This window comes from Anastrepha ludens, chromosome 4, assembly GCF_028408465.1.
Source record: "Anastrepha ludens isolate Willacy chromosome 4, idAnaLude1.1, whole genome shotgun sequence".
Classification (NCBI taxonomy): Eukaryota; Metazoa; Arthropoda; class Insecta; order Diptera; family Tephritidae; genus Anastrepha; species Anastrepha ludens.
The window spans coordinates 60,100,190-60,115,548 of NC_071500.1; the positions used below are offsets into that span (position 1 = coordinate 60,100,190).

The 15,359-nt window shown below is 37.2% G+C and overlaps 1 protein-coding gene across 3 annotated transcripts in view; it reads left to right on the forward strand.

Moving 5' to 3' along the window:
• The window catches only part of LOC128862566 (uncharacterized), a 25,501-nt gene extending 10,142 nt beyond the window's left edge, over positions 1 to 15,359 (forward strand). Inside the window, exons 6-18 of one of the 3 annotated variants that reach the window (XM_054101273.1) lie at positions 3,018 to 3,278; positions 3,344 to 3,604; positions 3,664 to 4,122; positions 4,181 to 4,705; positions 4,763 to 4,978; positions 8,960 to 9,358; positions 10,478 to 10,929; positions 11,799 to 11,919; positions 13,206 to 13,597; positions 13,707 to 13,862; positions 13,926 to 14,724; positions 14,809 to 14,985; positions 15,061 to 15,359. In XM_054101273.1, coding sequence (XP_053957248.1) covers positions 3,018 to 3,278; positions 3,344 to 3,604; positions 3,664 to 4,122; positions 4,181 to 4,705; positions 4,763 to 4,978; positions 8,960 to 9,358; positions 10,478 to 10,929; positions 11,799 to 11,919; positions 13,206 to 13,597; positions 13,707 to 13,862; positions 13,926 to 14,724; positions 14,809 to 14,985; positions 15,061 to 15,200 — 4,358 coding nt within the window. In that variant the 3' untranslated portion in view covers positions 15,201 to 15,359. Of the gene's footprint in view, positions 1 to 3,017; positions 3,279 to 3,343; positions 3,605 to 3,663; positions 4,123 to 4,180; positions 4,706 to 4,762; positions 4,979 to 8,959; positions 10,930 to 11,798; positions 11,920 to 13,205; positions 13,598 to 13,706; positions 13,863 to 13,925; positions 14,725 to 14,808; positions 14,986 to 15,060 lie in introns of all 3 variants that reach the window. The other 2 variants (XM_054101271.1, XM_054101272.1) reach the window with 2 other exon arrangements.

Genomic DNA, 15,359 nt, shown 5'->3' on the forward strand with positions numbered 1-15,359 from the left:
AAAGCATCAAGTGAAATTTTACCTGATCGCCTTTGAAGCATGTGAGACACATTTTATAATCTGTACAGTGGCAGAGGTAGTGCTAAATGTTTTCGTTTCTTTATATTAGCCACTTTGAAGAATTTCAGCCTATTTGACATTGACCTCCGCAGCTAGAAAAAGACGAGAGATGCACAATTTCTTTAGTTACTTTAGATAAAATCTGTGTGTGAATTGGCTACATATCGGTTCAAAAGCACGCCTGTGATTGGCCTGCCCTCAACCGATTAGAGTTTACTAAAGGGGTTTCCAATAAAAGGTGTTATTTTGATATTCAAAGAAAAATGCTATTTTTTAATATAAATGTTCGGATGTTTATTTCATTAAAAAGAGGAAGGCCGTTAATAGTAGAGAAAAACATCAGGCAAATGACCACCACGACCACGCTTACAGGACAATATTCTTTTCATGAAATTTTCCATAACCGAATTGCAAAGTGCCTGCCCTATATCCCCGATAGCCTCACGAATTCCATCTTTGAGGTCTTGAATCGACCCTGCGCTGTTGGCATAGACCTTCTCTATCACGTGGCCCCAAAGAAAAAAATCACAAGGTGTTAAATCACAAGATATCGGTGGCCAATTATGGTCACCTCTTCGAGAGATAACTCGATTCGGAAATTTTTCCCGTAAAAGGTCAATGGCTTCGTTGCTTGTGTGGCACGCAGCGCCGTCTTGGTGAAAATAAACGTTGTCCAGATCAATACCATCCAATTCCGCCCATAACAAATCGTTAATCATCTCTCGATAGCGATAGATAACACCTGTTACTGGAAACCCCTTTATTACATGCATAGTAGCTTCCGTTACTGAGAAGGCTGCTTGAGAACAGGCATTCACTTGCATTTCTCTCGCAGTGCATTGGGAGGCTATCAAGTCACATTCGAATAGTTTATACACTGTTTATTATATGTACCATTTACTTATGTATATATATAATATAAAACAATAGTACGAGAACTTCAGAAAAAGTTATAAGACTATACAGGAATCTCTCTCATTACATGTTTTGAAAGATGTCACAATGATTAGAATACGGTCGCGTGAAGCATCCAACCTCGACGAGAACCATATCGTGATATTGGTGCCATTCGAAGTACTATTATGTTGGTAGAAAGCAGCTTTAACGTCCAAGAATTTATTTATTTATCATGTCCTTACATGTATGCCAGTCAATGAAAAAATTCTTACTGACGCCTTAAAGGCAATATTAACTACTAGCAGTATATTTCATGGTTTTAAATCAAGCAAAATAGAATTCGAGGCTGTTAAAAATCTGTATTGTAAAATTCTTCTTAAAAAAATTCTTTGTCGGGAAATGATGACAAAATTCTGAATTAAAAAAAAAAAACAATATCCGTACGGATAATAAAAAGAAGTGCCCACGGTTGTCAGAATTTTTAATACGGAAGGTGATATTAAGGAAGTATTAATAAAAAACTTTAAACTTATTATTTAATAATATTTAAACCTTAAAAACAGAAACTGGCCTCTTTATATAATACAATTAAGGCAGTTACAGGAGCTCAACAGTAGGTGGCAAAACAAAGTTGCCTGCTTAAGCGCTAAGATTAAAATTCGTTTAATACTCGGTAGGTTTTGAAGATCTAGTTTTATTTTGCATATTTTAAAATCGTTAACGTCAGAGCAAGCGTGTGCAAAATTTCAAGCGCTTTTGTTGAGAAATCTTTAGAATTATGTTTAACTGAAAAGTGCAAGAGAGACGGTGCAAAAATGAGTTGTCATTGATATAAAAAGTTGTTTTCTCGAAAAAATTTGGAACGTATGGGCTCAGATTTAAAAATGAGCTATTTTTCTAAATAAACGCATTTTTCGTTAGTTTGGTGAGTTTTGGAATAAAAAAATTTACATTTTCGCTCACGTTCCTTTGATAAGTTTTTTTTTTTAAATTCCAGCAAGGATGCCGAAATTCAATTGACTAACGAATGATGAGCATTCTGCTATAATTAATTTCTATTAAGATAGCCATTCCCAAAGATATAGGAAATATTTTGTCTCATCTCACAAAAAAAAAAAATTGACGTGTCTTTCGAAAAACAAATTCGGGCCGTCCCAAAAGTACTACGGCAAGGGTTGACAAACATATATTAGAAATTTCTGATGATGATGTATCTAATCGTCCCCGAATATTCGATATCAGCTCATTAATGAAGGGTTCTTCTACAGCACGAAGATGATGGCAAGGAAGCCAAAAGTGCAGTAAAGTCGCCTGCGAAATTCTCTACATGAGTGCAAAAAATAAAGAAAAACACGTGTCTTTCATTAAGAGCGCATAATAAAACCTCAAAGTTGTTGGCGTACTTTACTTTAAACCGATGAATCCACGACAGATTAAAATAATCTCTTGGTTTCGTCTATATATGACGTCGACCTACCGAAAAACTTTCGTGTTAAATGCGCGTATTGCTCAGGAGAAGCCTCAAAGATTAGCGAATTTAAAGAATTTCATCTCTCAAAATTCGTCAAGTTTTACTAACGATGACAGTAATGAGCTCTATTCCACTCAGAGTTGGAAATATGAATGCTTGTATCTATGGTGCTTGGTGCTTGCGGATATTAAGTATTTGACAACTTCTTTTTGCAGCGCAATTTCTGAGATGGCGTCCCTTTTTACTTATAGCGATTTTTTTCCAGAATTTTTACCCAAGATAATATTGCAATGCATAATTTAAAATCTCTCTCTTATATATTTCTAAATAAATGAATAAAAGGTGTTATACTTTCGGGTTACTGCCAGATCCCTTAATACACACTCGCTTTCTAAAGTTTAAGTAGAAAAAGTAATAGGTTTTCCGAACACTCAGTTTTCATCCCAGATTCACGTGGTCGCATATATTTATAGTCATTTGATTTGATATTTTTTATAGTCATACATACAAACATACATTTGTAGATATGGATACCCTGATTTCATAGTGAAGTAATTGATATTTAATGAGCTACTCGCTTTGTATATAGTCCATAATAATCAAGGAAGATTTCAACTGGTTTGTCCTCAACATGTGAATGGACTTTTCTTACATCCTTTCGATTGCACCAAATACCTTAGCTGTTGTGATGGCCAGATCCAAGCAGAAAGTTGCATGTCTGGTAAAGTATTCAGCATATCGCGAAGACAATGCATAAATCGTAACCAGGTAAATGCATTTGATCGCGTAGAATATTTAAGTGAGGTTAAACACGAATTCTCAACGGAATTGGAGCAAAATCAAAATAAAAGTTAGTTCAAATTTTTTATATGAATACAAAAAAAAACGGGTTTTTATTTATTTTGATCTCCTTAGATCAATTATTCGAAACAACCTGTTCTATGGGTGTTAACGGTGTTTACCCACATCCCTATGAGAACACAAAATATCTAAAATGCTCTAATGGACGTGCAGCCGTTGAAAATTGTATAAAGGGAATGATTTTCAGTAAATCTCGAAGATACTGCGACTATGAGTCGAAAGTTTACGAATACGACCGCGTGGATTACGCGTATGACAATCAGAATGAAAATGAGGACAGTCAAGGTTCCAAAGTTCTAATTAATGAGAATAAATGTAAGTTGGAATTTTTTTTGCAGTGCATCTAATTTACTAAGCGCTTAATAAATCAACAGCAACGGACGTTACTACGAGTATAGGCGTAGAAGAAACAGTTGAATGTCCACCCAAGGCCGAAGGCATGCAACCACATCCGTACGATTGTCATAAATTTCTTTCGTGTTCGCATGGCGTAACTCAAATTAAAGATTGTGGCCCAGGTACTGCATGGAGTATAGAAATGGAAGTATGCGACTTTGAGAAAAACGTAAACTGCGCAGGACGTACGAAGTTACATGCAATAGCTCCGAATACGATTATTGAAGACAAGGTGGCATGCCCACCGAATATGAACGGCAAATTTTTGCATCCATTTAACGCAAAAAAATTTATTAGTTGTAATAAAGGTGAAACGCACATACAAACCTGTTCAATGGATAGTGTTTTTAGCTTTTCACAAAAAATGTGTGTCCCTGAAGTAGAAGTCAATACCCTGGATCGGGTGCAGTGTTCGCAAGATTATACTACAGATATCAGTGAGTACGGAAGAAACTCTAAAAATCATTCTTGAGCTACAGCTTACTCATTCTATAGGTGTTTACCACAACTATGTCACTTGCCCAGCACAAGCACTTGGCTACTTCATTTATCCGTTCGACCGTTTACTATTTATACAATGCGACGATGGCCATACTATGATACAGAGTTGTTCACCAAATACACTATTCAGCAAATCAAACCAAGTTTGTATGCCCGCAAATGAAGCAGAAAGCAGTGATCAGTTGTGGTTGGGGTCATATTGGCAAGCTGTGAATAATGGTTATAGTACATATGACCTCAAGCACGAATGGGATGTGGGTGCCTACACCCCGAACTCTGGAGACTCCATTCAGTCTGCAATTTGCTCAATAAGTGAATCAGGTCTTTACCCACATCCAACCGATTGCAAGAAATACCTGAGATGTGCAAACGGTATAAGCTATGTAATGGATTGTGGGCCTGGTACTGCTTTCAATGCGGCACTCGAAGTATGTGATTTCATGGACAAGGTGGATTGTTCTACAAACAGACATTTAGATTTCGGTACTTTTGGAAATTCCGCAGCAGGTGGTAGCGAAGGTGAATATTTTATTGAAATGAAGGATCATTTTTTCTTTATAAAATATGTTCGTACAGATGACAACAAGCAGCTTGTGGTATGTCCTAAGGGAGCTGCCGGCATGTATCCTCATCCTTTGGATTGCACGAAGTTTCTTAATTGTAATAATGGTATCGCAAACATTAAAGAGTGCGGGCCTGGTACGGCATGGAATCCTAAAATGGAAATTTGTGATTTTATAGCGAATGTCGATTGTCCAGGCAGCAGCGGTCCACGAGAAGGGTCATCAACAGGTTACATATTTATATAAATAAAAACAATTTTTGGTATTCACATTGGGTGCGCAAGTAAATTTTAAAGATTTTTTGAGAAACTGACAATTTATTGATGGTACATAAAATGGTACACTTTCTGGTACACGGCAGGTCAACTTTCGCCTAAAGGTGAAAAAATAAAAAGCATGGCTTTACATGTATTTTATTACTTTTCAATGTACGCGCTTCAAGTAAAATGCACTGAAAAAATATTCCTTAGAATTCTCTTCAAAATTGTTTTCCACGGCCGTCTTCATCTCACTGTCATTAAAAAGGCTCCGCGTAACTCCCTTCTTTATATTTGAAAAAAGGAAAAGTTACTGGGAACCCTCTCTAAATTGTATTCTGTTGAATCTTGTAGCTTTTAAAGTATCCCTCTCAACTCGAGTGGTTCCATCAATTAAACGTCGCTGCTTGCTTAGCGGTGGGGGCATTCGCGACATGCATTTCACGCAATTTCTTTTTTTTATGCAAACGCTCATCTAAAATCTCTCTTATTTGCTAATCTAAGGTTCTTCTGCTAACTACCATAATTTAGTTCTCCAATGGCCGGTACCCAGTACTATCTTTTACATTTTTTGGACATTTTCTTCGGCCGAAAACTGGGTTGCCACTGGACGATCCAGATGGAAGTCGTTGAAACAACCAAGCCCATTTTTTCGCCATTCTATAAATATGTATATGAACGTGCAAAATTTTAAAGAATATATGAGATTCCTTCAATCATTTTTTTCAGCCTATTTCCTTTTTAACAAGAAATTTAATTACAGCGCGAGGCTCCAAATTGTGGGAATGCCCAGTTTCCGCTGGCAAAGTTGTTGCTTGTTCCCCTGATAATTCTTAGTGAATCAAACGAAAAACAGAAAACAATGAGTAAAACAATTCGGTTTATCAGTAAGGAGGTGATAAGCCATTTCTAAGTACCTGAGGTCACGATTTTGCTGCCATTGGCTAACGAGCAGCAATAATTATTAGAAAAAACGTATTTCTATTATTTTAATGGTTCGTGTCTATAGTAGGGATTGATCAAAAGATTTCTGCCGGGATGTTATGCACAAAGTGTATTTGTGTTTATTACCCGCTACTATCAGAGGGGACATTGATTATATTGTATTTCAAATATAATTCCACATACTTTTCGGGGCTTTTGTGCTTTTGTCCCGTCGAAACCGGTTTGGGATTGGGAATAGCAATATCTGCATGGGAGCTCCACTTTCTCGTACAATAGATATAGATACAGTCTGTGTCTGAAGAAAAGAACCGGTTTTTTTTCTTGTAACTTCAAGATATATTTCGTTCTGCTTTTTGCTGCATAATAGTCTCACTCAAGGGCTACGACGCCAGTGCTAACTCAGGTTAGTGTCGTTCGAAACTTTCCCGTAAACTTACTATATGCAAACAAATATGAGTGAGAAGTACGCAAAGCGTTTCAAGGCGGTATTTTTATGTACGCATTCGAAAGGGCCGAAATCTTCTTACGCCTCTTACGTAATTGAAAAATCAAAAAAGTTTGTTGTGATGTGGACTCAGCGGTATAAGGTGTACAAAACTGTTGATGAATTTTCCGAGCGCGGCTTGAAGCGAGTGATGACAAAAAAGCAGGACAAAGTGATCGTCCAACTTTTTAAGCGGAACCCTTCTTTGTGACTACGCCAAACACGATCAGTTCTTGCTAAAAAGGAAATAGATGTGAGTATCAATACCATCGAATGTTTACTGAAGGAGGTGAACATATCCTACCGTCCCACATCATCAAAACCACTGCTCTCAGAAAAACACATTGAGAAACAAGAAAATGGTGTCACAGTATTGGACTGGCCTTCCCAGTCCACAGACGCCAAACCCATTGAAAATGTGTGGGGATTTATGAAAACCCATCTTGCCGGAAGGACAGTCCATGATTTAAAGCAACTCGTTCGTCAAGTTCGCAAAATTTAGTCCTGTTTGTCGACGAGCTACGCAGAAAAGCTGTTTCAAAGCATGAAAAAGATGCCAGGCTATACTCGACAACGATGAAGACTACACGGCTTATTGAGTAATTCCGACTCGTAGTTTTGTATATACTTTCATGTAAAAAATTTTAAATATATATCTTTTATACTTCATGACATTCGCTGACACAGACTGTATATCATTGGTTCCAAGATGAATATTTTGGTTAGGTTAGAGTTGGGGTTATTTGCAATTGCCTAGGGTAAGAAGATTTTACCATCCTCTTGATTTAGTGTATTTCGATTATTGCCTCAATTGAATATAAAATTAAGAGACCATCTGATCTATTCATTAGCGAAGGGATGAAAATGAATAAGGGGTAGTTAATTCCTGCAGTGTGGACCTCTAGATTTATTGATGAAAGTGAGCACAATTTTCAGAGTTTTGGAGTCCAATTCTTCTTTTTAAATTTCATTTCATTTTATTAATCTATAAATCAATATGCTCACAGACTATATGATAAATATAAACATAACCAAATAACAAAAATAAATCAATTAATAGTACAGCACGTGATATACATATATTAAATTAAAAGTTAGCTTAAGAGGAGATAAATCATGTTCTAAGAAAGAGAATCATTAAATTGAGGTAGCATAGTTTTAGCGACTCCCACATAAACTACATCATTACAGCGAAGAATACGTTGGGGAATATTAAAATGATGTTTTATAAGACGGACAATCAAGAATACCCGAAGTAATATCAAGTACAAAGCAGACGTAGCATCTAAAGATAACAGAGTTATGAATAAATAGCGAGAGTAGTAAAACGGAATAGAAACAAGTCAAACAGACTCTAATATATTAGTATAAATTGCATGAAAAGGTATCTAATTAAAAACGCGTACTTTAACCTGGACCAAACATAAGATGAGTACAAGTGTTTGAAGGTAAAAATTTAGAGATAATGCAATTTATGTGAGCGGGAAAATTATGTTGAGGGATAAGCGATTACGCACACATTAACTGTGTAATATGTTTAGCTCAGTCTGAAGAACACATGAATCTTCAGGACATTTAATTTCATAGTAAATTTTCAAGTAATCTGCTTAGGGAAGTAAATTACACATAGGAAAACAGGACGAAATACCATTAAGGGTCCTAGGACCCTACCCCGAGGAGCACTTGGAGAAAACTTGAGAAAGCGACAAATAAAGGGGACGATATATTACCAACTACAACAACTCAACGCCTATTATATAACATAAGTATAAGTAAGACATGTTGGTTTTAACGCAATATATGACTACACTTAGGTATGACATCAAAGTAGAACTTAGTTGTTACTTGGACATTGACAGTTTGGAACTCAATTTCTTTTTTACTGGACCGTAGTCCCAAATCGTTAATAAATTCCTTTTGAGTTTGACGCGATTCAAAAATTTGAACTGACACGATTTAATGCTACTGACGGTTCAGCTGAAAATTCTTTAAAACCTACTTGTAAACTTAATATATAACTACTTAAAATACCCTAGCCTTATATGTTTACTATATATATATATAATTCGCGCGTACACCCGTTTTGGGTGTTTGGCCGAGCTCCTCCTCCTACTTGTGGCGTGCGTCTTGATGTTGTTCCACAAATGGAGGGACCTACAGTTTCAAGCCGACTCCGAGCGGCAGATATTTTTACGTTCTCTCTGTGAATTCCGAATGGTAGTCACGCACCAACCCAATTCGGCTACGGCGGCTGCTGATGCTTATGTTTATTAATGAATGTTTTATATCTACATAATTTGAAAAATATACGAGTAAATGAAGCGACCACTTGCCTTACTGTCTTTTTGTTCCGATAAGACCGACAACTGTCACCTTTTTTGAAAGTAATGGGTATAAAACAAGTGGGGTATAAAAAATCGATTTCATCCAAACTTATACCTCTTTACTTGCTTGTACCGAAATATTCAGTGATATATTCATTGTAAAATAACTCGAAACCATTTTTCTAACTCTTTTATTTCAGATAATGGCGCTCCGAGATATAATAGTAACCCAAATATCCAGCCATCGTCATCACAGTCGAGCTACATAGGTTCAACGCATCATCACGATCATAGCGGTCGATTCGATCATAGAACAACATACGCTAGTGAAAGTTTACCAACACCACCTTCTCGAACAACCGCTAATGGCAATCGTTGGTCTAACATGGACCGGCAACGTCCACTTGCGAGTGATACCACTTATACACCTGAGAGCAGATATAACTCTCCTTATGATCGACAACAACGTCCACCTGCATATGGAAAGGAATTGCATAATAACATCGCGGCCAATGGTTGGATTGGCACAGGTTCCGCATACGATCTACAAACGCCCACACAAAGTGTCATATATGAAGAAGGCTCACTGGAACCAAATCGTAATTATAACACCATCAAAAGTTATACAACACCTTTAGCACCTTTCAACTTTGACTCCATGCCTGCTTCAGCAGTAAACAGAAATGTAGTAACAAATGAGTCTACAAATCTTTATTTCGCACAACCTGTCGGCTCAGAAGAAAACACAGAAGAAGTGTTCGACTCTAAAGCTGATGTTCAACCTACAGTCCGTTTGCCATTTGATGAAAAGTTGCCTTCTAATAACTGGATTCCAATACCGAATCAAGTACTTCTGCCGCCGAAGCGCACAGCTGAACCACAAAGTGGTTTGAAGGGTTCTCCACCAGAAAACGTCCATGCACCAGCGTCTTATGATACTCCCCCTGCTAGACAAGCATTCAATGCTCAGCCAGTTGGTTCTACAACGACCCCTCAAAATACTTTTGATTCTTCTAACTTATATGGTGGGTTGAAACCACCACCACCACCACCACCTTCAACGTCTCAGAATCCATTGCCTTACGCTTCAACTAAAAATCGAATTTCGGCTCCAACGAACACTTATCCTCTACATTCTTCGCCTTCTCGCCACACTAGTAGATCAATACTAGTAGACACAATCGAACCCATTAGGGCTTTTAGCACTAATGTTGAGGGACAACCTCATCTGCTTTCTTCCCCTTCTAACAGAAATGTATACCAAACTGAAATTTTGACGAGCACACCTGCAACTTACCTTCAGCCTCCAACGCTGCCAACTCTTGCAACTAAATCTAATTCCCCGGCTACAACACGTTTAAATAAAGTACATCCTTTACTAGAGAACACAACCACAGCTATGTTCTCTAAAGATCCTCATTATAGTAACTCGTATTCGAACGTAGCACACTCAAATCCGGTAAAATCTGTCGGACCTCAAGGTACAGAAAATTCTGAAAACTTACCTATGGCTGATGCCTTGCGCTTACTATTGAGACCATACTTCAACCGTAGCGGCACGATTTCAGAAAGCAGCGCTGAAAAGGCCGAGTCTCACATAATGAAACTCACACCTGAACTGCCATCTACTCTTGATATAACTTCTTTACCAAATAAAATGACCAACCATTCCAAAGTTGGTACTGAAAATGAAAAGGAGGTTGAACTTATTCTTGCAGGTGAACAACACAGTTTGACTACAAACCCAACTAAAAATGGCACACACGAGTCACGTGCAGAGTTTTATTCAAAAAATACAAAACAAGAATCCAAAAGTAATACTAATTGGCATAATCACGGACATAATCGAGAGTTTCACCGTAATCATCCAAATTTGCTTAACCCCTTTGATGAGGATGAAAATTCAAGTCCTCACATACATCATCGGCACAATCACAATAGAGCGTTTCATCAAAGACACCCCGAAATGCCAAACCCGTTTGTAACACCCGAAGCATCTCATACCTTGTCTAGCACTACCAATTTTGATTTGAGCAATACAAATCAACCAAATCCTTATGCGGAGTCAACAACTCCATTTAGTACACGACAAAACTTAGATGTGGGCGGAGGGGATGATGTCGGTTGCCAATTTGATTGTGGGAATGGAAAATGTGTCAAGTCCTTCGAGGTGAGTATAAAATCACATATATATCGTACACCATAGCTTTGATTATTTGATCGGTTTTTTTGAATTTTCATTCTTTTTTTATAAAGATACACCTCGTTATCTAACAGAAACCAAATATATATTAACGGTGTAACGAATTTGATCCATATAACGATTGCGCCAAATGTTTTTTGTAACGAAAAAATGTACAACATCATCATGGAAAAAAATTAGAAAGAATCAAAAAAGCAACAACAAACAACTAAATGGTGTATATATCTATTTATATATATATATAACAACATACCGAAAATCTTGCTAGAAATTCAATTAAGAACCGTGGAATAGAGGGCAACATTTTGTGGAATTTTTCTTATTTTTGTACAAAGTCTGAAACTTGGATTACTTGTAGGGTTTTATTGGGCAGTGAGCTAAAGTTTTCCACAAAAAGAAAGAAGAAAAATAGTTAAAATTTGTCAAAATATTGAAATGATATCATTACAAAAGCTTTCATGTTCGAGCTTCTTGTTATCATGTTAATTGAAATAAATACAAATCATGAGTGGAAATACATTACTGGTCCATTGACATTTGTGTGAATGTATGGAATGAGGGGTCTATAATTTATAATTGATTTGGACGCCTATAGTCACCATTTGTAGCAACTATTCACCATTTCCGTAGTGGTTTTTAATTAGTTTTATACTGTTCTTGAGCAAAATTGAACCCATTTTGATAAATTGTAGATTTTCCACTTAGCGTCCGTGAAATGTGGCTTCTGTCAAAAAAAAAAAAAAAACACTGTTAAGAAAGAAACTCGAACTTGATAAACCCTGTATACCAATTATAGTAGATACTTCCATAGTATGATGCAATTTTTGTCATTTTAGATATGTAACGGCGTAAATAATTGTGGCAATCGTAAAGATGAAGAAGAATGTAAACATTTGGGCTATGAAGTGCGTCTTGTTGGTGGTGAGAGTGCTAATATGGGACGTATAGAAGTCAAAAGTGAGTAAGGAAACGCGAGTAATATCATAATTTGAGAAAGAAATGTCCCACTGTTACTGCAAACCGGTTTTTGTGACACTATGTATTTTTGCAATATTTTAAGTTGAAACGGACCATTTAAAAAGAATTGGGACAAAATAAAGAAACATCGGTTTTGAGCTGAATATTCAAGATGTTTGCAGTCGAATAGAAATGACTGTATTAAAAAAATTCGATTTGGATCTTCAGCTCTCAAAAGCATTAGTATTAATTTAAATATATATATATATATATATATATATATATTAGGGCCGGTCGATTTAAAAATCGCTCATTGCTCTGTGAAAATCGTATTCTAGGGATCAAAATAAGAAACTTTGCCGAAGGAACCATACCTCTAACCGACTTCTGATGTCACCCAATTTGGGTCGAACTTTTGGGTAGCTAAAATCAGCTAAATGGCTATGTTTTTTCTTTATTTTTATTTATTTATAGTAATATCTATTTTTTCTCTTAAGGAAGTTATTTAGTCAGAACAAATGTAAATGAAAAAATTAATTTAAGTGAGTTATAGAAAAGAAACTAAAATTAATTAATTCGTCTGAGCAGATCAATCTCTTTCAGAAAGTTCTAAATTAATTGTACATTTTTTACGGTGGGATTTTTTAGCATATCGATAAGGTCGGCGTATTCGAAAATCTTTTGTCGACGTGTACCTATTACTGGGCAGATCAGCATGTGTCTCGGTATTGCGGTTTCCGCGTAGAACGGACAAGTGTCGCTCAAGGATCGTTGTAATATCATAGATGGGCATGAGCTGTAATTGTATGGCTAAACTGCATACCAGTAAAGGGTTTTAGCGCACGGAGACTTATGACTCGAAGACTGACCTCTTTCTGCTCGGGTTGATTGCAGACTGCTGGTGGATCTACTTTGCCCAGTCCATGGTTAGTGAAGTTCCTTTTGGCCTTGTTCCTCGGCACAAATGTCTCACTGAATTGTTTGGCTGTGGTATCAGCATATTCATTCTCACGTGCTAGCATATTCATGTACCGCGGATGGTCACCATTTCACTCTGAGTATTGGTTCGTGACACAACGGCGTCGATGCACGAGTTGCTATCTGTGCAGCTTACTCGTATCTTGGCTTCGAGCACCGCAGCAGTTTCCGCCGTAAACACCGATTTTTGATTATGTCCCCATTTTGAGTTACTACTGCAAAAGAAGGTGTTAGTTGCAGTCTCGAAGCCGTCGGTGTATACGATTTTCCAAACAAATTTTTAATATTTTTTATTTTTATCTTTGCAGTTCTTGGAAAATGGGGCTACGTATGTGATGACAAGTTTGGTCTTCGTGATGCCGAAGTTGTTTGTCGTGAACTGGGCTTTAAATTGGGAGTCAGCGAAGTGCGAGGATATTCTTATTATCCGCCCACGGCAGTAGATGTTTCCTTTGCTATGGATGAAGTAGATTGTCGCGGTGATGAGTCTTCGCTACGAGAATGCAACTTTAAAGGTTGGGGTGTGAGCAACTGTGGCCCAGACGAAGTGGTCGGTGTAGTATGTAAAGTACCACAACTTAAATGTCCCAACAACTATTGGCTATGCAGTACCTCCCAAGAATGTATTCCTCCTGCGTTTGTATGTGATCATACACCCGATTGCGCTGATAAATCGGACGAAAGCGATAATATTTGCAATGTACGTTGTTGACTTAATTAAAATTAAAAATATAAACTAAAATATAAAATATAAAAAAATCTTCAATATTTCAATTTTAAATATATTTTTGTATTTCGTTTATATTTAGTCTCCAGTAAAATATCGCCTAGAAGGTGGCCGGAGTTCGAACGAAGGACGACTTGAAGTCAGATACCGTGGTGAGTGGGGGACTGTATGCGATGATGATTTTGGTTTGAAAGAGGCTCAAGTAATGTGCAATTCTATGGGGTTTTATGGACTGCCAGTAAGAAATCTTAATAATTTTTGCACCTGTGCTGATTAACCACTTGACCTTTATTTGTTACAGACTATAGTAAAGAGCATATATGGACCGGGCAGTGGACCCATTTGGTTGGATCAAGTATCTTGTTATGGTAATGAGACTTCATTGGATCAGTGCAGCCATTGGACGTGGGGCGAACACAATTGCAATCACACTGAGGATGTTGGTCTGAAGTGTACCGCAGGCGTTCCAAAACAAAAAATAAATACACCACAAACAAATAGCAAAAACGATGAAAAGTCGCAAACAGATTTGGAAGACTCACAACAGCAATTCGAAGATATTGGCTTATTTTCCGATCAATGGGAGCGCAAGAGCAAAGCGGTTGGTACACAAAGGCGTTGCGGGCAATTTAAAAGCCATTTAATTGACGAATATGCACATCCGGAAGAAAGAGTTGTAAATGGCAGTCTAGCTAAACGTGGCCATCATCCATGGCAAGCAACTATACGCACACGTGGCAGGGGTGGCATATCGAGCCATTGGTGTGGCGCTGTACTAATCTCTTCCAGACATCTGCTAACGGCAGCACATTGTCTCGCTGGTTATCCAAAAGGTGCTTACCTTATACGCTTAGGTGATCATTATGCCAATATAGCAGAATCTTCAGAAATAGATTCGTTCATTGAAAATTGGTATGTTCACGAAAAGTTTCGAGATTCAACGCATATGAATAATGATATTGCACTGATTGTGCTGAAAACACCCGTGAAATTCAATGACTACATCCAACCGGTATGTTTACCAAATAAGGGTGCCACCTTAACAGAGAATCGCAAATGTACAATTTCCGGTTGGGGTTCTATCAAATCCGGTGTTTCAAGTATGCTATACATTTAACCAATATTTAGTAAATACTATATCATATCTTTTTTCATAATTCCCACTTTAAAATGTACCTCTAAAGCTCCATCTAACATCCTACGGGCTGCTGAATTGCCAATTTTATCCGACGAAGTTTGCAAACAACCCCACGTTTACGGTGCATCTTTGACGGAAGGCATGTTTTGCGCTGGATACATGGATGAGAGCGTCGACGCTTGTGATGGCGATTCTGGTGGGCCGCTGATTTGTCATGACGAAGGTTCATAATACATACATACATAATATACGTTTTTCAATTATTTAATTGAATTGCTACATTTTTGTATACTTTTAGATGGGGAAACTTTGCATGGAATTATTTCTTGGGGCCAACACTGCGGTTATGCAAATAAACCGGGCGTTTACGTGCGTGTAGAAAAATATGTTGATTGGATAATGGACAAAATCAACTTTTCCATGCAAAATGTTTCATAATGTAGAATACATTTGCAACTACCAAAACCTTTCCTTTTAAATTTTTATAATACGATCTTGTTAGGATAAGTAGTGATTTAATTTGTTTACAATGTAGATAAAATAAAGAAAATAAAAAGTATACTTACATATACATACATGAAATTCGCCAAATGGAAA